A 23,967-nucleotide genomic window follows, 5' to 3' on the forward strand; every position below is an offset into this window, starting at 1 on the left:
ATGATGTCATCAAATACTATTGACCAGCGTGTCTCACTTTCATGCGCCGTGTAAGGAATTTATGTATCTTAATTTAGAAGATTAATTTGCGTACGCTTCCTATAAGCTAGAAAAAGACAGACTGAGAAGAGTACTTACTTCTGCTCAACAAAGAGAGGATCAAAGAATTCCGTTGTGATTTTGTTTGCATACAGGGAACAACCGGTCATTGAGCACAACCCTACAAAGTATCAGAAGGAAGGTATTGTGATTAGTGTCCTTTCATCAACATCGTGAAGTACCTTGTTCGGGAGAAAGTTACTATTTACCTGACAGTATGAATACAATCCCAGCCAAACAAGCAATTTTAGCTTTGGCTTTATCTGAGCCTCCGACTTTGGTACACTTCATTCCAAACAGGGCAAATATGGAACCAAAAAAGCCCAGGCTGACAGCAGCGATCATAAGTCCTCTACATGCCTGGATATAACCTGCAATTAGAATAGGTCATCTACATTAACAGAAAACATGTGGCTGGCCAGGGAGAAATCCCCATTTTGCACTGTCCTTCCGAATGATCGCTCTGTTTCTGAAAAAATAACCATCATCGTAAGACAAGCAAGCAGGGAAAGCAAATTCATCTACATGGAGTGCCTGTTCTACGTCATACGCTTCCAGGATCGGCGTGTGCGTAATGCTCAGGATCGCTCCTTTGAGTGTTGGTATTCCCGCATTCACGGGTGAGGACACGGAGGCGCCGAGGGCATAGGATACACCAGAGATGAGTCAGTAAGAGGCTGAAACGGATTGCATCCAGCTCTGACTACAAAATCCTTCTCCGTAAGAAACATCGCCTGCCACTATCTCAACCCTCCTTCTCCTTTGCACGTTGGACCTTTCAGATAGATGTTTCAATAGTTTTGACATTATAAAATTTATAATTGGGCAGCACAGCATTCCGATATTAGTGAAAGGGTAGAAATGAGACCAACTGGAAAACCATCATAAACCATGGTGAGTCTAAATCAAGAAGTATTTTAATGACATTTTGTTATTTTCCGGGCACACAGAGTAAAACTGGGTTTAGAAAAGCAGGGTTGTTTACTAAAAGAATATTCCATCATTATGAAATTAACTGTGTAGATATAAATGGATGCTTTCCAAGCACCTGAAAACCTCGTTCTATTGGGCTGTCTGATCATCTTCTGGCACCGCCCACTTTCCTAACCACCTATTCTTACTTGCAGAACCAAGGTGGGGGTAAACTTCGAAATCCTTTTGTCCAGACACTAACAAATTTTAAATTAATAGAATTTGAACCCATAAACTTTTAACACCTAAAGTCATGTTCATTTCAGCCTGAAACAGTGCCATATTTCAACCTGAAATAGTGACGGCATACACCAGGCATAAGTAAATGTTTGTTGAGTAAATGAGCATGCGTGTACATCGGGCTTACATGCGGAATTAAATTTTTTAATTTAAAAAAACTCATAAAGGCAGCAAGTCATTTATTGTTAGTGTTCGGGCAAAGCCTACAATAAATAATAATTCTAAGACTACAGTAATTATAAGTTCAAGAAGTGATGCTGACAAGTCCCCTCCAGCCCATGTTCCTTTGAAATGAAATTTTAAGTCTCAATCCTATTGCTGGGATCCATTTTGACAAGTACTCAAAAGATGCTCTGTTTCACTGCAACAAATTTCGGCCTCCACGAATGTAGTCAGCAGTGACAACGATCTTCTATCGGACAGTGTGAACTACTTCCAGAGACAAAATTGTTCCACTGGTGCTGAGGCTATCAAAAACAGCAACACAAATTTATTATTAGCTCAACAGGATAAAGGAGGCTTATTTCGGCAGCAATAATCATGCCACAGGGCTATCTGGGTCTCTGCTGCCAAAGACTGACCCAGGTTTTTTAAAAATTTCAACCCTCAGTCCTCCAGCCAGACCCAGGGGACAGGCAGAAGCACAGACAGAGAGGAAGGCTGTTAGTCCCTCGAAAGATTAAAGAACATCTACCAAGCTAACCACAACGGGCCCATCATTTACCACCAGAGCTCCTGGGACAGTGCAGTTTCATTATTTTTTGGAGATTTATTGTAATCTCTGGTTTCGAGGTATGTTAGCTGACTCACTGCTGTCACTAAGCAGACAAAACAGTACGTGTGAGAGGTACCCTCTATAATATATGCATAAAAATTATCCTAGTAAACGTTATCATTTACTTTAGGAATCGTATAGGCTTTACGAACAGAAAAAGCAGGAGCCTGGCAAAAGGCTAAATCCTACACTCTGATCATTGAGAACATGGAATGCGTTTTCCCAGATGTAAATGGTGCTAAGAATCTCAGGCTGGTGAATTATCCTTCATATGACTTAATATGAAAATACCAGTAGTCTTTATACTTTATCCAACCGTTGACTCGTAATACTTCTTTCTGAGGTTCTCACTCTGTTCTCCTGCCTCAGCCCTCAGGCCTGCAGCAGGACTGATCTCCTGGCACGCGCAGGAGAGGAGAAATACCATTTCTGTTGTGCTCGGGTCCTTCCTCAGTACCAACCAGAAACCTGACCTGGAGAGAAAGGTACCTGTCTCTAGCCTCCAGCAGCAGCGGCCACCTGCCACCTTGCTGCACGCACAAAGGCAGGCACCTGACCAGCACCATCTCTGGCCAGATTTTCTGAAACACGGATTGGGGTTCCACAAGATAAAACACCCCCTGGCTGCTGGCTGTAGATGGAATCCAGGTGTTGGTAAGCCTGGGTTGTGTAAATTCGGGGCTACCGGTCCTTAAAACACCCACAGATGTGGGCCTTAGGTGACTTCCAACAAACTCAAGAGTTTATCTTTTGCAAGGCAGACCTCTGCAACCTTGCTCTTTAACAGTTCCAGAGGGCAAAACTTATAAGTAACACCATCGAGTGAAGTGGTGGTAAAACCTAGTCAGGGAGGCCATTATTTTTGACAGGTCTAATTTACTGACACCTTTAATAGCTAATTAACACATTAAAGTGCTGAGGCATGAACATATTTACTCAGAAGTTCTCTGCAGTATAATTGATAGTTCACTCTCTTGGAAGAAATGGCAAACATTTCCACTAACAAAAATAGATGGCATGTACTAAAAACAACCTGGCTGAAAGTGATTCTCAGATGAAGTTCGAGCGGTGCTTTGAAAGGAATAGGAGCTGGCGAGAAACCGAAATCACTAGCTTGTTCAACCGTGAAATTTTCAATTAGTAAAATACAGGGACTTTAAATTCATGAATTCCATTGGAGGAAACCTTCAAGGTGTCCCTTAAAAGTTAAGTGATTTTCAAATGATGTGTACCTTATTTTCCATTTCAAACGAGCAAAAATGAAAACATCCACTTGGTGGAGACAACTCCCTAGCTGCACCCCAGCTAGTTGCTGGAGAGAGGGGAGAAAAAACAATGTGCTTTTCTTACACGGGTAGCTTTGTGTCCTTTTTGCAAATCCTCTGAAAGAAGAGTGGAATGGGAAGAAGGCATGAGCTCTGAGGCTCAGCTCTGGATTTTCTACTTCTTTACCTTCTGTGTGTCTTGGTTACATGACCTTATCTCTCTTAAGCCTCAGTGTTCTCATCTGTAAAACAGGGATAACAGCACTTCCTTCACAGGATGAACAATACAGTGTCTGGTGAGTGGTAAAACTCACCAAAGCTTCCTTTCCATCACACTAATATGGATTCTAAGCAGAACTTGGAAGCTGGCATCTTAACATAAAATTAAATCTATACACATAGCTTTTCTTGGCCTCATTTTCCTTATAAGGAAAATGGGGGGTTACAATGATACCCCCCTGAGGATAAGGAATCAGAGCTTTGACCTCGTGTAGAAAATTCAGAAAAATGTCTCCATCATCTGCATCCAAGAAGCTCCTTCTTTCACCTAAGACTAGAGAGAGCTGTGAGCCTTCTCTCTTCCTTCTTGGATTCTCTTCAATCTAGAGCTTCTGTCTGGTTTAAGGGGGGTACTGGCTTGCTTAGGCCTGTGGTCACCAAGGCCTATGTTAGTAATGTAGCTTTCTCTGCCACTTCAGAGTAGTGTCAGGAAGTCCAATGTGCAGTGTGATGTTGGCTGGACCTGCCTCAGAGGTCACCTGCCGCATCCAACAGATGTGGTTCCCTGGGGAATACACAGCGGACAGCTTACAGAGGGGCCTGCTCTGGGCAGGTGAGCTTGCAGGAGGGGCGATCAACTCCTCTCTACGTGAAAACAAAGCTGTGTGATTAAACCCCCCAAATGCTATTCTGAGAGAGTCAGAAAAGTAAGGTTTATCACTTTGGGATGCCTTCTTAAGCCGCAGAAGGCAGAGGCAGCAGGCAGAAAGTAATTAAGTTTGATCATATACACAGTTCAAAGTTTTTATATAAGAAAAGGCACCATAAATTTAAAGACAAGCAATGGGCTAAGATTGCAACAAACATAACAAATCAAGGACTAACATCCAGAATTTAAAAAAAAAACAAAACCATTTAAGGGCTCTAGGCTGGCTCAATTAGAAGACTCTTGATCTCGGGGCTGTGAGTTTGAGCCCCATGCTGTGTGTAGAGATCACGTGGATAAAGAAATAAACTTAAAAAAAATCATTTAGGGGCACCTGGCTGGCTCAGTTGGTGGAGCCTGCGACTCCTGACCTCAGGGTTGTATGTTCGAGCCCCACATTGGGTGCAGAGAATACTTAGAAATAAAATCTTTTAAAAAATCATTTATATCTAGAGGAAACAACAGACTGTGGGCATAAGATATAGACAGGCAGGGGGTGCCTGGGTGGCGCAGTCGTTAAGCGTCTGCCTTTGGCTCAGGGCGTGATCCCGGCGTTCTGGGATGGAGCCCCGCATCGGGCTCCTCTGCTGGGAGCCTGCTTCTTCCTCTCCCACACCCCCTGCTTCTGTTCCCTCTCTCACTGGATGTCTCTCTGACAAATAAATAAATAAAATCTTAAAAAAAAAAAAAAAGATACAGACAGGCAATGTATGAAAGAGAAAGAACATGGTCAATAAATACATGATTAAGATGGTAAAAATCACTGGTAAAAACTAGGGAAATACCAATGAAAATGATAACATGATACTATGTCACCCATGATGCTAGATGAAAAACTTAGTGGTGAGAACGCAGAGACAGGCATTCTCGTAGGTCGTTGGTGGACTACAATCTGGCAGTATGAACTGAACGTTCAAATGTATCACCTGCTGCCCTGACAGTACCATTTCTCAGAATCTACCTTACAGAACTACCCACGTGCACAAAGAGATGAATATGAAGATTTTCAGTACAGCACTGACAACAACGAAATGCTGGAAAGAGTCCATTGTCCAACAATGAGAAAGTGGTTCAACAAACCAGTCTGTCCAGACTACGAATACGATGCAGTTGTTAAAAAGAGTTACTTCTATATGTCCTGGCTTGGAAAGCTACGTTATTGATTTTAGAACACTGTAGAACAACAGGGAGTATGAAGTCATTTGTGTATTTTAAAGGCATTTTCTAGACACATGCGCAAACAGGAAAGGTCATTTTGCAAGTTGGGTTGTAGATAAATGTCACTCCTCCTTTCTTTTCTCCATCTTCAACTCCCTCCAAAGCCTCATATTGAGGGCTATGCCCTCCTCCCTCCTCACTACCCAACCTGCCCCCAAGTCTCCATGCCAACTCCACCCTCACCTCGGATACATAATGTGACAACTTCACCATTCTGCACCCCAACGCTCATCACAGAGCATTTATTTCTCACTCCTCTCTCGCGTCCCCCAGCTGTCTTATGGAAGGAAGCGGACGTATCTGACAAGCTATCTCAGGTAACAACACCGTTAACAGCAGAAGAGTGCACTTTGGACAGTATCCATCAATTCCAAAGTCCTGAATGTAAACCACAGAAACAAGAGCCTGCCTGTTCAAAGCGTCTACCTGAACGTGCGCTCTGCAGAGCACAGGAAATTCAACAGTAATTGTGGGGGATCAACAGGGTCCCAGCTACTTCTTCTACACAACAGGACCAAGACCTGGGTGTCACCCATCTAAAACCAAGCACATATTCCCGTATATGGAGGTTCCATCAAATCCACATTGAGCAATAGTTTGCTTTTCATGGCAAGCACCATCTTAGGGCAATTCATGTCTTTTATTGAATCAGCTATGCAAATAAAAACCCGACATGGAATAATAAAGTTTTTTTTAGAGAAGGAAAGAAAACACTTCAAAACTAGAGATAATGCAAATGACTATCCTTAACTTTATGCCCGGATCTATTTAGTCATGTGCTGTAAAATCCTGAAGAAATGAGCCTAGAACTTGAGCAGTCATTGTAACTGGGTTGACATGTACTGTTCTCTTGAAACTAAAACAGAGCCAGTTTTCTATGTGACCGTCCACCTGTTGCTCTAATGCAATGCCATACAGAACCCAACTAAAAAGAATGATGGAGAAAACAATCTGCAAAAGAACAACAGGACAGAGAGCCGGAGAGCAGATGAGGGAGGCAGGGGCTCAGACCTTGGCAGTCTCTAGCACAAGATTCTTGCTAGCCAGGATTCTCTACCCACGGCAGCATAGGCGAGAGCTATTTATTTGCCTAAAACTTGGACGGCGCATTAAAGCCCAGGAGGACACATCTGTTGACGCATGGGGTTGTTTTTTTCTTGGGGGGGGCTGGGGGGAGGCGAGAATGGGATGACACTCCCTGCAATATGTTACTTTTTCCCTTGCCTACTTTTAAAAGAACTAACAAAATAGTTAAATGGAGTTCAGGACAAGCAAATTTGGCTTTGACAAGTGGATGATACCACTTTAATCAGGATCCAGCTCTTTCGGAGAGTGCTGGGTGAAGGAGACAAGCGTGACTCCGTGTCCTAACAGTCCCCGAGAGATGGGGATCCCGCAACTGTGTCCTCTACTCTCAGGACTGCAAAGGTGCTTCCCTCCGCCCCCCCCCACGCCCGAGTCGCCCACCCAGGTGTGCCCCCTCTCCCGCCCTGGGGTGCCGGGCTCGGGCAGGCGCCCCCGCGGTACACGCGTCTGGCACGGCGGGGACGGGCATGAGGGCTCTCGCGGCTCCCTCAGGCTCTGGGGGTAAAGTGGGCCCTGGCCTCGGAGGGGTCCGGCCGGGAAGTCCCGCCGGAGGGTTGTGGGGCCAAGAGGGCGCCCCGCTGCCTGGCCGGGCAGGAGCGAGGGCCGGGGGCAGGGGCCGAGGGGATGCAGACCGTCCAGCGCCAGCATGGAGGGGAAGTCCTTGCAGTTGGAGACGCCCGTGGAGTCGGTAACGCACGTCTTCCACAGGTTGGCCCAATAGGTGGCGGTGGTGATGACCGTGCCGTCGATGGTGGACACCTTCCAGTAGTCGGTGGGCAGCGTGGAGGACACCAGCACCCAGCCCGAGATGGAAACCATGAAGGCGATGATCTCCGAGGCCGTGCTAGCCATGCCGCCCGCTGCAGCAGCGCTCGCGCTCTAGCTCCCACTCGGCGCTACGACCCCCCGCGCTCCCGGCCCCGCGGCTCCGCCTCCGCCCCCGCCCCGCCCCGTCCCGCCCCGTCCGCGGACAGGCGCTAGGGGGCGCGCACTGGGCCGGAGGACAGGACGCCCACTCCCGGGCCCAGAGGGCGGGCGGGGAGCTCTTAGCTTGGTGCCCGGGTTCTCTCCAGCTAGCTGGCCCGGCGCCCGACGTCGGGGGAAATGTGGCCTGCGCTCCCCTCGCCCGCAGGCCCCGTATCTTGGGACCGGGACCGTGGAGAGCAGCTACACTGTGGGACAGACTGGCAGCAGGATGTGGACAACCTGCTGCGTCCCACCCCCACCCTCACCCCTCCCCTTCTCCCTCCCCTCCCCCTCCCCCGCCCTACCCCTGGCAAATAGCTTGGCTTCTAGAGTGTAAAAGCGGAGCAGAAAAAGCCTTTTGTGAGCTCCGAAAGGACACAGCCTGATCACGCCGCAGCCCTCGGCTTGCTGAACTCTAAAGGTTTTCATGCTACGCTCGTTAGCGTGACCCTGTTCAGCCTGTCACCAAGGGATGACGGCAGTTCTGGGCTTGAAATTGGCCTTGCCCTAAAATCCTACAGTTCTTTTGGCCTCGTGATATGCAGAAAGTCATTGTAAAGACGCGTGTGGCACAGGCCTAAATTCAAGACAGCAGCATATGGAGAGCACAAGCTCCATCGAGCCTTCGTTGCAATTTCGATCTTGAGTGTTCCAGCCACAAAGCCGGCCTGCTTGTGCTAATGCACTACCCGTAGGCTATGCATTTAAGACATTTTCCCTGTATGGTCCCGCCAAGCTCCCAGTTCTGTGAGTCTGCTCTACCAGCTGATGGCTCTGTCACAGTGGAAACTTTTCTGTATCTTGTTCTACCTTTTTTTAGGACTACCACCTTTTGCACCTAAATGAAGAATAAACTCATTCATTTCTTCATTTCTGTCTCGAGTTAAACATTAAGATCAGGGTGTCCTTTCAGTTTCTGAGGTCACAAATCTGGGCATGAATGAGAGAACAAAGACACTGGCTTTACTATGGGGTTATTATTTGTCCATTTAAAGTTCTTGCAGTTCTTAGCTTTCAGGATTCACTTCTTGCCAAAAGTAACCAAAGGTCTAAAACCTATAATCAGTCCTCTACAATAAAGCTAGTTGCTAACCCTCTGTTTCACACTTTCACTCATTGTGAAGAGTTTCTCAATTCCTCTTTGTCACTTTTTTTCTTAATATCTATATATTTTTTCTTAAATTTTAATTCCAGTATAATTAACATAGTGTTAATATTAGTTTGAGATGTACAATATAGTGATTCAACAATTCACGATAAATGTGCTCCTGTCACTTTTTGCTTTATCAAGTGGGTACAGAATGAAATTAGAAGTGATTAGATGTCTGTGAAGAAAAGAGGAGGTTGGACTACAGAATCATCAAAATTTACATTTGCAAGGACTGTTGGAGACCATTAGGACAGGCTCCACACTCAGCCCAATTATTCCATTTCTTGAGATACTATTCGGTTCATGCTACAACTTCAGGCCCATGGGGTTCAGTGCATGTGTTCTGCTTTTGTTTTGTATTGTGTTGACAGCCTTTTAGAAAGGTTTTCTTTTCTGAATGATCTGCCAATTTCTAACCCAGTTTACTATTCAGAAAACACGAAAGTCATGAACCAGGACATTCCCTATGGAGTTTCCTGAAATCCAAAATCACACAAATTTTGGTTTTGTACCTTATTTCTGGCCTTGTTTGACAGTCTCTTTGTGTCTTCCTCCTGGCAGGTATTCACTAAATTTAGTGCTTCTTTTTTTTTTTTTTTTTTCCCAGACAAAACCCCGAGTCACTTTCAACACACAAAAAAGTATAGTATTGTGACGCTGAAGACTCAAGCAGTTCCTAATTTATCAATAGGTTGGTTATAAATTTCATTGTTTGGAGCCAAAAGCTCATTGTTTGTTTTAAAGAAAGAACTATGAAGAATGGCTTGGTGTTTTAGACCAGCCCCTGAATGTTAATTTAACAGATAATGTAGCTTTCCCTATTGTACTTTAAAAAATCCATAAACCCAGGGGTGCGTGGGTGGCTCAGTCAGTTGAGTGGCTGACTCTTGATTTCCACTCAGGTCATGATCTCAGGGTCCTGTGATGGAACCCCTGTGCAGGCTTCATGCTCAGCAGGGAGTCTGCTTGTGGATTCTCTCCCTCTCCCTGTCTCTCTCTAAAATAAATAAATAAATATTTTTTTAAAAAATCCATAAACTCAGATCACCATTGCAACATAGTTTCCAAATGAATTTGGAATTCCAACTTGGAATTCCAAGAAAGACTTTCTCTCTCTCTCTCTCTGCTGTATCACCAGACCATTTAAGCCCAGAATCTCTGAGGCTAACTCTGGGAGTGATTCTTCCAAAGCTTCTAATGTATAATCAGGCTGGGAGCCACAGCTCGGACTGGTTGAGATGCATATATATATACATATAAACTGTTAACTTAATAAAACAGATGGTGTGCATTATAGAGAGAGAGAATCTTAATCTCTTGGTTGAAAACTTTGAAAAAAGAAATATTCTTTTACTCTAGCAACTGTAGCCCACAGTTTCAACTTCAAAGGGGTTGAAAATACCTCAAGGGATCCATAAATTATGACCTGGACGGCAGCACTATGAGCTCCTTTGCCGCTGAAACCGACTAGGGTCGTCACGCCTGTGGATTTGATTCATTTCTTTTACTTTTATCCTTTGTCCGTTGTATGAGGTTGGACAACTTAAACTCTTTTCTTTTTCTTCCCTGGCACGTACTGCATAATTGCCAAAGAGTTCTATTTTAGAGCTCACAAGTGCCTGACCAAAAGATGAAAATGTTAACTTCCTTTAGTACCTAAAGAATATTATGTAATGAATCAAGCATTTATTTTTAAATGTCTTATAAGCATTTCAAAGCCTGTTTAGTCAGAAGAAACCTAAGTATCGTAAGGACAACAACATAATTCAACATAAGAATATCTAGAAAATGAAAACAGACTGAATAGAGATTTTTTTTAAATCTCTAAATAAATGGCCTGTTTCACTTTAAGATTATAGGTCCCAAATAACCTTTGCAGTTAATCTGCAAACCCATTTACAGAGAACCTTTCCACTGATAAATGCTTCCTTATTTTCTTTAGGATTCAGCTCACTGAAATTTTTATTTAATTATTCACAACAATCTCTCCTTAATTTGAACATAAGGTGACTATAGCTAGAAAGTTACTTCTCCAAATTATTCAAAGTAACATCTTAATTAACAATAATCTGGCCTTTACAAAAAACTATTTTTTTCCAATATGAAAATGCTAATTTATCTATAAATTAATAAATTTGACAGGGAGACATCTAATGTCCTGAAATACATTCTGAACCTTTCCACTTTTGAGACCTAAACCACTGAGATTAGCATTGGAAGTTATTTCTTTGGCATTATGATGGTTATTAAGGAAAAACAGAGGATTCCCCCCCCAGCCCGGGGTTGTTCAATAGGAGTGAAACCAGTTTAGCCGACTGAACAGGAGATTTGCAGAAATTCTTTACTTGAGATTCAACTCACCTGCCTAACAACACAGGTGTGCCTCTTAACAACTCAAGGATTTTCCAGGCATCAAATTTGGTTTCAGTATACATTAGCTCCTTCCTAGATTCCAGTGAGGTGGGTGCTGCTAAGCAGGGGGAAGAAACTGAAGTCCCGATAAATACAGTATTAACTAAAATAACAACTACCCAGGAGCCAAATATTGTCACACCATGTTAGAGAAGACATTCATGCCGATACTAAGAGGGTAAAACAGCATATCTGTGTTCTTTTTCCTTCCATTTTCCCTAAGACTTTGTTTATCTTAATGCTCTACACTAATTCTATGATATTTATAATCTCCTTGGCATGAAAGCTACAGATGACAGGAGTATTACCGGAATGAACACTCGTGCTTATCGTCGCATCACTAATCATATATTTCTGTGTATATATGTATGTATATATGTAATTTTTCTGCAAATTATGAGGAAACAGTGTTTTTATTTTGGCATTTGGTATCCTCTGAGGCTGTACTGTCTCAGAATGTTTCAATGGGGGACGCCTGGGTGGCTCAGTTGGTTAAGCATCTGCCTTTGGCTCAGGTCATGATTTCCAGGGTCCTGGGATCGAGTCCCACATCGGGCTCCCTGCTCAGTGGGGAGCCTGCTTCTCCCTCAGCCTGCAGCTCCCCCTGCTTGTGCTCTTTCTCTCTCTGACAAACAAATAAATAAAATCTAAAAATTAAAAAAAAAAGAATGTTTCAATAGACCTCTTACAAGTTGGTGGCATATATCTTGTGAACTTGTTTTTCCTGCATTACATTTAAAATGCACTGATTCCCTGGCTAAAATTAACAAGTCAGGACATGACAGATGCTGGCGAGGATGGAGAGAAAGGGGAACCCTTTTACACTATTGGTGGGGATGCAAGCTCGTGTAGCCACTCTGGAAAACAGTATGGAGATTCCTCTAAAAGTTGAAAATAGAGCTACCCTACGACCCAGCAATTGCACTACTAGCTATTTACCCCAAAGATACAGATGTAGTGATCCAAAGGGGCATCTGCTCCCCAATGTTTATAGGGGCAATGTCCACAATAGTCAAACTATGGAAAGAGCCCAGATGTCCATCAACAGATGAATGGATAAAGAAGATGTGGTATATATTACAATGGAATACTACTCAGACATGAAGGAAGGAAGGAAGGAAGGAAGGAAGGAAGGAAGGAAGGAAGGAAGGAAGGAATCCTGCCATTTCCAACCACGTGGTTGGAACTATAGGGTATTATGCTAAGCGAAATAAGTCAATCCAGAGAAAGACAATTATCATATGATCTCAGTCATATGTGGAATTTAAGAAACAAAAAAGAGGATCATAGGGGAAGGGAGGGCAAAATAAAACAAGATGAAATCAGAGAGGGAGACAAACCATAAGAGACTCTTAATCATAGGAAACAAACTGAGGGTTGCTGGGGTGGGGGGTAACTGGGTGATGGACATTAAGGAGGGCAGGTGATGTAATGAGCACGGGGTATTATATAAGACTGGTGAATCACTGAACTCTACCTCTGAAACTGATAACACTCTGTGTTAATTAATTGAATTTAAATTTTAAAAATGCATTCATTCCCAACTCTGAGGTATCTTGGGGCCATCTAGATTCCTCCTGAGCCCCTGGAGGGGTAAGTTTTGCCCCCCAGCAGCTCACAGCTATCATGGTGAATACCCCTCCAGCCTGAAGTTATTCTCACTCTGGGACGCTGGAACCTTCCAGTGCTTACAGGTGGGCTGGCTGTATTTTGCTAGTCAATAAGCATCTCATGAGTCCTAATAAAACCTACCCACTCAGACTGGGCAGCAAGTAAATCTGTGTGTTTAGGGCACGTCAGTTGTTGTTGTTGTTGTTTCTTCTCCGAGTTGCAGCTTCCTCATTTATAAAATGAAGGAATTATGCTGGATGGTCTCCAAGACCACTTCGAAAGTCTCTGAGTCTGATTTCTAATGAGCTTGACCAGCCACAGACCAAATCAACAAGGAGAGAAGAGGGGCAAGAGTTTTCCTTTGCTGTCCTCCTTGCTTTCTTTTCTACCAACCACTTCCCGCCACTGCTCTCCCTCCTTCGGTGTATTGAAAGGACTGTATGTGTACAGGTGTGTGTGTGTGTTGGGGGGGTAGTGCGTGAAGATAATGTTATTTTATTTTATTTTCCATTCTTATTTTTGCTTATTAGAAACACGTGATGAAGCAGGGTAGTTCAATTTGCTAATGAAGCAGGGTGATGTAGGGGACAGAGGGCAAACGAGGAAACAGGCAAGAGAAACAGAAAGGGTTCAGTAGCTTGCCAACAAAGAAGAGGTTGATGCAGAAGCAGAGGGAGAGAAACCAGGAAGCAAGAGGAGGATTAGTCCAAAGGAAAGAAATGGGGTTGGGGGATGTCCAAAGAAGTGCGGCAACAGTGGGAAATATAACTAGACAGCAGTTAAAGGTCAGAGGGGGTGGACAGCTACGTGACAGAAGAAGGGTAACAGAAATGTAGGGGAGGGGGCCGGGTGACCACTGAACAGTGGCCGGGAGGAGTAAGGTTGCAGTGAAAAAGGAGATGGGTGGGCACAAGGGAGAGTAAAGAATTGCGTCCATGGCCCTCACCTTCCCACGTGAGTGTATGTAAGGGCGGGAAGCAGAACATTCTAGTGACTGTCACACCTGAAGAGACTCCCCTCTCTGTGGTCCTCAGAATACAGCTGGTGAGAATTTATTCCAAGATACTAAGGAGCGCCATGTTTACTGTTTGGTTCGATTCATGGGAAACATGATTAGAAGTTTACAATGAATTCTTTAAGGGTCAAAAATGCAAATTCTTACAAAAACATACCCAGAAGCAAATAATTAAGGATGATTTCTTCCAAAATGTAGGCTTTCTCCTATTTTTATCTACTAAAACTTGTATGGGTATCTTTTAGGTACCAGTTACCCATTTAATAACAACCCCATGAAGTGGGTTCTGTCTTCGTTCCCTTGTAGAGATGAGGAAACCAAACCACAGAGAGGTGAAGTCACTTGCTCTGGGACATGGTGGAAGCGGGTTTAGTCCTAGAGTCACATTCTTTTGCACTATGTTGCCTCCTATCAACACAACTCTGTGTAGTTGTGTATTCCATCAATATCCACCAGGTATATGACCAAATACACACACACAGTGAATTAAAGCAGTTCTAGGTAATTTGTATTTATCCTTATTTTTCAGGAGAATGGCTTTTATAATCACAAGTATTTGAACAAGATACCTAATTTTCTTATTTAAGTTCATTGTGTGATTAAGTCTTGTAATAGATGAACTGGAGTTCATGAGTATGCGTTTAACAATGTCCCAAGCAGGGGCGCCTGGGTGACAGTCGGTTAAGCATCTGCCTTCAGGTCCTGATCTCAGGGTCCTGGGATCGAGCCCCGCATCGGGCTCCCTGCTCAGCGGGGAGTCTGCTTCTCCCTCTCCCTCTGCCTGTCTCTCCAGTTTGTGCCGTCTCTCTCTGAAGTAAATTTAAAAAATCCTAAAAAAAAAATTCACCTATTAAAAACAAAACAAAACTATGCCCCAGGCAATGCTGATTCATTGTGTCACGGTGTCTGGAACACTTTTCTTAAAATGTATGTGTGTTTGTGCCCGTGCAGATGAAGAAATGTACGTGCATCTGTATGTCTATATATGTACGTACACACACACATTATAAGAAGTTCATTTCAGTACTGTTAGTTCTGACTTTTCCATGCCTTGAGGCCTGTACTATGCTCCCAGCCAGTTAGAATTTAAAGAGCACCCACCCTTTTCCCTTCTTATCCTGAACTGGGGGTCTTCTGCGGTGTTTGGTATTTACCTTACTATGGACTGTCTTTCTTACTTTTATTTTGTTTTCTGATGAAGTTCTGACCCACATTAGCTAAAGAAAAGTGTGTTCAGTAAAACAAAAGGGCCCCATTCACATGTAAAATGCAAGTTGCTTACCCCCTCTCCCCCGCCCTTTCCTTTTTCCCCAGGGACTTGTGGGTGCTTTCTGGAAGGGCTATATCCCGCGCTTGCCCAAAGCAGGGCGGGATGGATCTTGTTTTTTCATATCCTCACAATACCTGTTCCATCTGACTATATAATTATTATATTACTTTAAAACCCAAGTTTCTTCAGCTCCAAAGTTCATGTCCTTATTATATTTAAATGATATCCTAGTCATTCCAATTCTGAGGGCTTTTCAAGATATGTTTTAAAGATAAAAAAATACAAATACCGAAATGTTCCAGGGGCGCCTGGATGGCTCAACTGGAAGAGCATGTGACTCTTGAGCTTGGGGTCATAAATTCAAGCCCCACGTTGGGTGTAGAGATTACTTAAATAAAACTTAAGTGCTCACTTCAGCAGCACAGACACTAAAATTGGAAGGATACAGAGAAGATTAGCACGGCCCCTGCATCAGGATGACATACAAATTCTTGAAGCGTTCCATATTAAAAAAAAAAAAAACTTAAAATTACCTCCTCTTACCTGATTATGAGAGAAAAACAGGGGTGTGGGAAGAGACAAGTTTGGAATACTGCACCGAGATATCAGGGAAGCAGGTGTGTATGGATCAGAGAAATAAAGAGATATAAGTAAAAGGGAAACGAGTGACATGTAATAACAAAGGAAGATATTTTCTCTGTTTTTTTCAAAGATTTATATCAGAGAGAGAGAGCGAGAGCACACATGTGCACATGCAAGTGGGGCGAGGGCCAGAGGGAAAAAAATCTCAACCAGACTCCTTGCTGAGCGTGAGGCCCCCCATAACCTGGGGCTCAACCCCACCACCCAGAGATCATGACCTGAGCTGAAATCAAGAGTCAGAGGCTCAACTCGACTGAGCCACCCAGGCGCCTCGGATATTCTCTCCTTAAGACAATTGATTGGGAGTGAAAGTGCTAAGGGTAGGAGATGATGGAGAGGATTTTTCAGACGAGCTTGTATGTCTGTGTGGAAGGAGGAGAGGGGGCAGGACCACTGACTGATTTCTGCCTCCCTGGGCTGCTTCAGCCCCTCTCTCTCTCAGCTATATGCATATATAGCAGTGGAGAGTTAATGCATCTGAAGAGCGATAGTTCGTGCTGGGGGAGAGGAGGAAAAGGTGGGACACGATGACGGAATTAAGCATTAATGTCATGTCAGCACGACCAATTTCCTCCTTATTTTTGTCTGTTAGAGCTGATTGTCCAAGTTTTGGAAAAGAAACTTGTAACCAGAATCACCTCATCACCAAACATTATGTTTTATTTGCTAGATGTGCCTAAAATGCAAGTTTTCCTGTCCATGGGTCTTTGTGTTCCATCTCCTCTCCCGTATCCGTGAGGGCATCCCCAGAGGCCACAGAACTCCTGGGAGGCGCCTTTGAGGGTGGGATTGAGAAAGCAGAGACACTGCTGAGCACCACCAAAGCCTGGGAGGGATGAACAACTCTTACGGGAATGGGGGCTTGAAAAAGCTACAACCAGGGGTTGGTTTGACATACGGGGATTCGAAGAGCTTGGGGAAGCCAGTGTAAGGGCTGAGGATGTATTGCCACGAGATGCTCGAACAGCGCATATGGTTCTCTCAGTTTTGGTTTCATGTTGAGCACAGCATTCCTGAGTCGCTGAAACAATTCCAAACGCACTTGTTGGGGGGCTATTGCGCTCCGGGCATCCTTTCCCACGTTGTAGATAGTGTGAGTGAAAAGGACGAACTCTCCACCCAAATATAGCTCACATTCTCTTGGAGGAGGCAAGAAGAAGGTAAGAGAAATAATTAGTCTATCAGACGATAGATGCTAAGGAGAAAGAAATTAAGCCATGGGTGTGGGGGTGTTCTACCAAGTGTGTGTTGGGGGGAGGTTGGTTTTTCAATTCTAGTTAGGTGGCCAGAGGAGCCCTCCCTGAGAAGATGACTTTTGGGTAGAGACCCGAAGGAAAGAGGGAGCTAGCCATGTGACCTGTTTCCTGCCGAGCGTTCCCGGAGCGGGGAGCACATCTGCCTTGTCTGAGCAACACTGGAGGGGGCAGTGTGGCTGCAGCAGAGGGAGTGGAGGTGAGGACAGAAACGGGGTGTGTGTGTGACCCTGTATGCCCACGTGTGTATCTGAGCGTCTCTATGGGTGCTTATCTACGTGTTCACGTGTCTTTGTGGGTCTATGTGTGCCCATGCATCTTTGTGTGTTTGTGAGTGTGTATGTGTGGGGTGTCAGCAGTTTGTGGAGGGCTCTGTAATCCTAACAACTTTGGCTTTTACTCAGACTGCAATGGGGAGACCGTGGCAGGTTTTGTGAGGAGAGATATCCAATCGAGGTCTTAGGATCACTCAGAAACGGGCGGTCAGTATAGGAACAAGGACGCCGGTTAGGAGGCTAGTGCCAGAATCCCGCTGAGTGACGGCGGGGGCTTTGATCAAGCTGGGGGAAGTGCTGTGGTGAGAGGTGGTCAGACTTCATGTTCTGGATCTCTTTTGAAGGTAGAACTGACAAGATTTGCTGATGAGGGGCTGTGAAGTGTGAGTGAAAAAGAGAAGTCAAGGAAGACATCAGGGTTTTGGCCTCAGGCACTGGAAGGGTGGCGTTGTCTCCTGAGGTGAGGAAAGCTCTAGATGAGCAGGTGTTAGGGTGGAAACCAGAGTTCAGTTTTAAACACCCTGAGTTAGAACGCACAGTAGACATCTGGGAGGAGGAGCCAAGTAGCATCTCCAAGTCCAGAGTTGAGGGAGAGCTTCAGGCTTCAAAAGTACACTTTGGAGTCCTCTGTGGTCGGGTGGCATTTCCACCACAAACTAGCCAATCATCTCAGGCTGAGGGTAGATGGGAAAGAGATATTCTAGGAGTTGAAGATGAACCAACAGAAGAGATTGGGAAGGCACAGCCCTCTTGGGGGGAGAAAAACCAGGGCAGACAGTCTGGAAGCCACGTGAAGAAATTTTTTTAAGGAGGAAGAAGTGGAGTGATTAATGGTGTTATACACTGATGAGGGGACAAGCCGATGGCAAACTGCAGAAGACAGACCTCTTCGACAGAGCGGTTCTGTGGAGAGGGTGGTGCATACACCGGATGGGAGTAGGGTCAGCGCAGAATGGGAGGGAGGACTGGAGGCAGGGAGTGGAAGCAGCTCCTTGAAGAGGGGAGAGAAATGGTTGCAGGGCCTGGAAGGAAAGTGGATTGTGAAAGGTGTTTCTTTTTAAAAATATTTTCTTTTTTAAGATGAGAGAAATAATCACATTTTAGGGCCCCCCACTGGCTAAGGTACCTTTGTGCAAATTCAAAAGAGATGCCCTTTCCCCTGTGTGTCGACAACCCCACACGAGGGCACACAGCTGGGAGAGCCGAGTGTGCGCGCAGGGTCCCAGGCCACAGGCAGCCTGTCTCAAAACTGGGTTGTTGGGACGCCTGGGTGGCTCAGTCCGTTAAGCATCTGCCTTCAGCTCAGGTCATGATCTCAGGGTCCTCGTATTGAGCCCCGTGTGAGGTTCCCTGCTCAGCGGGGAGCCTGCTTCTCCCTCTCCCTTTTCTCCTCCTCTCCCCAGCTCATGCTCTCTCTCTCTCAAATAAATACAATCTTTCTTTAAAATTCTATAAAAATATAGCTCATCTATATTTATGTCTATTTGACTTTGTACTAAAATATATAGTTTGATATAATTTAAAAACACACATGTTTTATAGTTCTAGAATGTTAGAGGTGGAAAGTACTTTAAAATTACTTAATTCAACATTTTATAGACGAGGAAATCAGAATCCACAAGGGACTTCTTCATGTTTGTCAAGTTAGAAAGTGAACACTGCAGTACTGTAACAATTGGAGTAACATTTTGTGTATGTTACTCTTCAAAAATGGTAAATTTGAAAAATTATCCAAGTTCCGTGCAGAAGAAAAATCTGAATTACAAGCAAGTTTTGACTATTTAGAAGTTGGAAACTGTCACATTTAATACAGGTTCTCCTCAGTGATATATCTGTGCCAATAAAATATTTACGAGTGTATCACTAGGAAGTTTTTGTTTCCGGTTAATGCAGAGTCATCTCTATAAATGACTTTTGAATAGTAACATGAAAAGAGAGGAAATAACAATAGAATTGTATGCTGATAATACGGTAGACATAATAGACGCACCTCTTTTCGTGGTTCAAAGCAATAGCTGTTTCTATGTTTGATTTAGGGTTTGTAAAGAATTAATAAAAAGATCTAAAGAACAAAGCTGATGTCATGTTTTGCCTGTGATTATTACAAGCTGCCACACCTCTAGGATTTGGGACATAAATCTTTCTGACAAACAAATATGCCCTAAGTCAACTTCTTTCCCACCACGCAATTCATCCACGTATGTAATCCTATAGAGTTAAGCAATGTTTTGTTTTCCAGTCAAAACACTATGTGAAAGATTATATTGTAATTTTTTGACATGGCACATAAAGCAGCCAATGAAGTTTGATTAAGCAATCTGAATGATATTCTGTCTGCTAGTTTCCAGATTTTATATACCATCGAGGAGAAAAGCAAATAATAAAATTCCATTTTCCTCATGTTAATTTCCAGGTGAGAGGGATAGGATCAAATAAATTAAAGCACCGATGTTATAAAACTGTATCTACAGTATAATGGACATTCAATAAATTGTCGTTGAATTTAATTTATTGGTCAAAAAGGACGACTTACAGTATTGGATGGAATGTTAAGCATACTCTCAAAAACTATCTGTAAATGTCTGATTTTTTATTTATTCTTTCAAGTAAATAATTTTTAAATAAAGAAAAAGTCCTATTCCTTCAAATTATAATCTTACAACAAATATGGGGCCTTAGTTTATACTTCAAATGATCAAATTAATCCTCAAATAATTACTCTTTTTGTCTCTTTTTTTTTAAAAGACTTTATTTATTTATTTGACAGAGATAGAGACAGCCAGCGAGAGAGGGAACACAAGCAGGGGGAGTGGGAGAGGAAGAAGCAGGCTCATAGCGGAGGAGCCTGACGTGGGGCTCGATCCCGGAACGCTGGGATCACGCCCTGAGCTGAAGGCAGATGCTTAACCGCTGTGCCATCCAGGCGCCCCACTCTTTTTGTCTCTTAAAGCCCATTTGTATATACATATATAAATAATATATTCGTCATTAAAAAATTTTTCTGTAGATGGTTTGGAATCACACAATATGAAATTAGGAAAATGCAGTATGCTTTTTCATTTGTTTTGCTGCTTTTGTTTTTGTGTTTTTAGTAATCTCTACACCCAATGTGGGACTTGAACTCACAACCCCCAAATCAAGAGTCACATGCCTGGAGTGCCTGGCTGGCTCAGTCTGCACAGCAAGCAACTCTTGATCTTGGGGTTCTAAGTTCAAGCCGCATGTTGGGTATAGAGATTACTTAAAAATAAAAAAATCTTGGGGCACCTGGGTGGCTGAGTCAGTTAAGCCTCTGTCCTCAGCTCAGGTCATGATCCCAGGGTCCTGGGATCAAGGGTCCTGGGATAGAGACCCACGTGGGCAACCTGCTCAGCGGGGAGCCTGCTTCTCCCTACCCCCCCACCCCCGCCCCCGCGCCTCCCCCTGGCTTGTGCTCTCTCTCACTCTCAAATAAAGAAATAAAATCTTTTTAAAAAATTTAAAAATCTTAAAAAAAAAAGAGTTGCGTACTGTACGGACTGAGCCCCCAGGTATCCCTGCTGGGCTCCGTTTGCAAACTGAGTTGACTATCTATAATCTAGTGTGAATTGCTACTTGGCAACTTGACCCACATATCAGAATCAACGGTTTCTTGTATCCCTCTTCCTAACATCCAATTAATTTTGACTTTCAAGACACTTGGTTTTACTGGTTTAGGGAAAACCAAGCTCAATTCTAAGTAGCATACATCTCTACAATCCTCCCTAATTTAAATGACACTCTTCTCTGGCTGACTCTCAGTCTCAGGGCAGGAGACTTCTCAGAAAGGTGGACGTTAGACCCCCATATATACTAGTGTTTGCTTAACCGAACCAATGAACAAATGTGAATGGGGGTCTTTAGTGATTACGGCTTTTTTTAAAAATATGGTTATGATTATGACTCTTACTTTAACTACAAATTTTTTTTCATTAGGTACTGAATATAGCATGCATATTTCTAGTAGTACAATATTTTATTTCTGACCAAGCAGGGCCAAGGATGAACCACATTTGTGACTACATTTTAAAACTGACTTTTAAAGCACATGCATTCATATCCTACATCAAATAATCCTTACATAGATGAAATAATGGAGCTGGAGTACAATCACATCCTCCTCCTGCCCTAATTCCTATGGCGGTAAAGTAACAAACGGAACATCATGGTTACGTATGAAAAACATAAAGTCAGCGCAGCGCTGGAAGTTTTTTTTTGTCGTGTTTGGTTTTTTATGATTACACTTGGGTGCAATGCATGGAAATAGCCCTGGACTGGCATTTCAAGGACCTGGCACCCAGTTCCAGCTCTGTCACTACTTTGTTAATTTACATTTACTTTGGCCCCTTGTGAATGGGTTAAAGAGCTTCTGTAAAATTACCCTTGGATCTAAACATAGAAGGAGGAAACAAAAATTCAGTAGAATATTGTTTCCTTCTCCCTTTCAAACAGTGTCGACAAAGGGAAAACAAGAAGGAACAGGAGAGACAAAGGGAAAGAGGAATAGGAGAGAAAGAAAGATTCAAGTGGCATGCAGTTGTGGTCCACCCACATCAGGGGCCAGCAGCTGAGACAGAATCACAAGCAATCTCCCTCACCCCTCCAGAGATTTCCCCTTCGTTCTCAAATTTCGCTTACATTTTGCTCATCCTTACCCCAGCCGCCCCACTCCCTCCTACTTACGGTCACTTGCTTATATTTGCCTCTTTTAATTGGAAGCAAAGAACAGTAGCCTACAGCCTGGTCATTCCTAATTCCTCCCTGTCCCAGTGTTAGGAAGGAAAGGCAGAGCGAGTTTCAGTTTTATGGGCAAACAGCCTGATTCCCTTCTATCTATGCTAGAACGTTGGTGTCAATGTTTATTCTCATGGCTGGAATTAAGCAATTTGTAGAAGGTCCCGTGGCAGATTAATGCTGGAACTGGGTTTATCACGCACAGCTGCTGAGTTCTCATTGTGCGGGTGGGGCCAAGGGGCCACGGGGCCACGGGGCTGTTCCACATGGCTTTCCAAATCTCACCCTTGTCAACTGCAAGGAACTTCTTTGCCCCTGGTTGTGGACGAGCTTTATTAAACATAACACATTCAAAAGAGCCTAAGTGACAAAATCTCCAAACTTTACTTTTCTAAAAATATTTTATTTATTTGAGAGAAAACCTCCAAGGTCTAAAAGGACTGCATATCGCTTTCAGTTCTAAATAAAAAGTGTCATAGGTAGTAAACTGATATTGTTAGTGTCCACGGAAAGACTCAATATTCCAACAAACATGAAATTTAACTCGATTACTCAAGCTCTTAACTTAGAGGTCTGATGATATTTTTATAGGTAACAAAGGCAGCCAACTTTAAGAATCAATATCATTTCTCATTCAGAAGCACCAGCCAGCACCTAATTTTTGTTTAGCTTTTTCTGATATTTTCAAATATGCCATGTGTTTCCTATCTAATCCAGACTAACAACTAAGAGGTCGTCTTTTGTAACTTAATATATATCCAGTTGAATTTCAGTGGTAGACGGTTCTTAAAGGTAAATGTTTGTGAAAGGATCAAGATTATCCTTTGAAAGCTGAATAAGAACCAAAAGAATCATAAGCATTTGACCTCAAAATAATGAACATCTTATTTTCACAGTTTTCTTAAAAAAAAAAAAAAGGAACATGCGAGTGCCGTCATGATAATATTCTGGAAAGGTAGAAAATATAACATCAATAAGAAATTAAGCCGTCTTGGGGCGCCTGGGTGGCACAGCGGTTAGGCGTCTGCCTTCAGCTCAGGGCGTGATCCCGGCGTTGTGGGATCGAGCCCCACATCAGGCTCCTCCACTAGAAGCCTGCTTCTTCCTCTCCCACTCCCCCTGCTTGTGTTCCCTCTCTCGCTGGCTGTCTCTATCTCTGTTGAATAAATAAATAAATAAAATCTTAAAAAAAAAAAAAAAGAAATTAAGCCGTCTTGTACTTAGCTTTTATTACCCATTTACCTTTATATATTATTAAAGCCCTTATATAATGCAACAGCCTTCTTCTGGCTGCACATTTCCGGCTGAATTTTTTTAACTTTTATTATAAAATCAGATTCATTTTCTAAGCAAACTGATTTCAGTATATGAGTTTTATACCAGTGAATGTGATAAGCCTTGAAACGTCATGTACCAACCGGAAAACGGTCATTTCAGAAAAGACATATTGAAAAACTGCTATATTCCCAAATGTCTCAATATAAATACTGAATGCAGAAACAGATTCAAAATCCAATCTTATCATCAGCCCCCTCAGCCTCTCTTCTGTATTGTTGTAGGATGTGTTTGCGTCGCTGACTCCTTCATACCCTCCAATCTCACATACTTGTCCTTAAACATTTTTGGTGGTTGATCGATCTGGTTCTATTATTGAAAAGCAAGAGAAAGTTTCAGAAATGTAACAAAATCTGCCATCATCCAGCAAGTTGAGTATTTAAAAGCACCTTCTTGATGGAGTCTACAGGGAATGAAATCTAAGGGGTTTAGGGGTATTCCCATAAGGGGTACAGCAGAACAAGGGTGTTGGACATAGCAGGGGTAGAGGAAAAGGAGGAATCATGCCCCCCCCCATTCCAGAAAAGAAATGTGGTCTGGGTTGTGCCCTAAAGAAGATGAGATTAGATCTTAGAGTCACGGAAGGAGGAAGCTGGACCAGACGCAGCATGGGAATCTCCAGGTGAGCACACACACCGACCTTGCCATTGGATGGTGTGCATAATGAAGGGAAGTTTTGGCCAGACGCAAGCAGAACTCAGGGTGA

The 23,967-nt window shown here is 43.4% G+C and overlaps 1 protein-coding gene and 1 non-coding gene across 6 annotated transcripts in view; one reads left to right on the forward strand and one right to left on the reverse strand.

The window, feature by feature from the left end:
- CLDN10 (claudin 10) overlaps window positions 1-23,967 on the reverse strand; it is a 109,985-nt gene that overhangs the window by 14,098 nt on the left and 71,920 nt on the right. For 2 of the 5 annotated variants that reach the window (XM_045811068.2, XM_045811067.2), the window contains exons 2-3: window positions 309-470; window positions 139-220 (exon numbers count right to left, since the gene is read on the reverse strand). In XM_045811068.2, the coding sequence (XP_045667024.1) occupies window positions 139-220; window positions 309-470 (244 nt within the window). Of the gene's footprint in view, window positions 1-138; window positions 221-308; window positions 471-7,212; window positions 7,814-23,967 lie in introns of those variants that run through there. The other 3 variants (XM_045811066.2, XM_087865046.1, XM_087865047.1) reach the window with 3 other exon arrangements.
- LOC123801178 (U6 spliceosomal RNA) lies at window positions 15,409-15,515 on the forward strand. Its single transcript, XR_006782137.1, has one exon. It is a non-coding gene; the product is annotated as a U6 spliceosomal RNA (small nuclear RNA).

The sequence above is a fragment of the Ursus americanus genome, chromosome 10, assembly GCF_024610735.1.
Source record: "Ursus americanus isolate L20-20 chromosome 10, mUrsAme1.1.p, whole genome shotgun sequence".
Taxonomy (NCBI): domain Eukaryota; kingdom Metazoa; phylum Chordata; class Mammalia; order Carnivora; family Ursidae; genus Ursus; species Ursus americanus.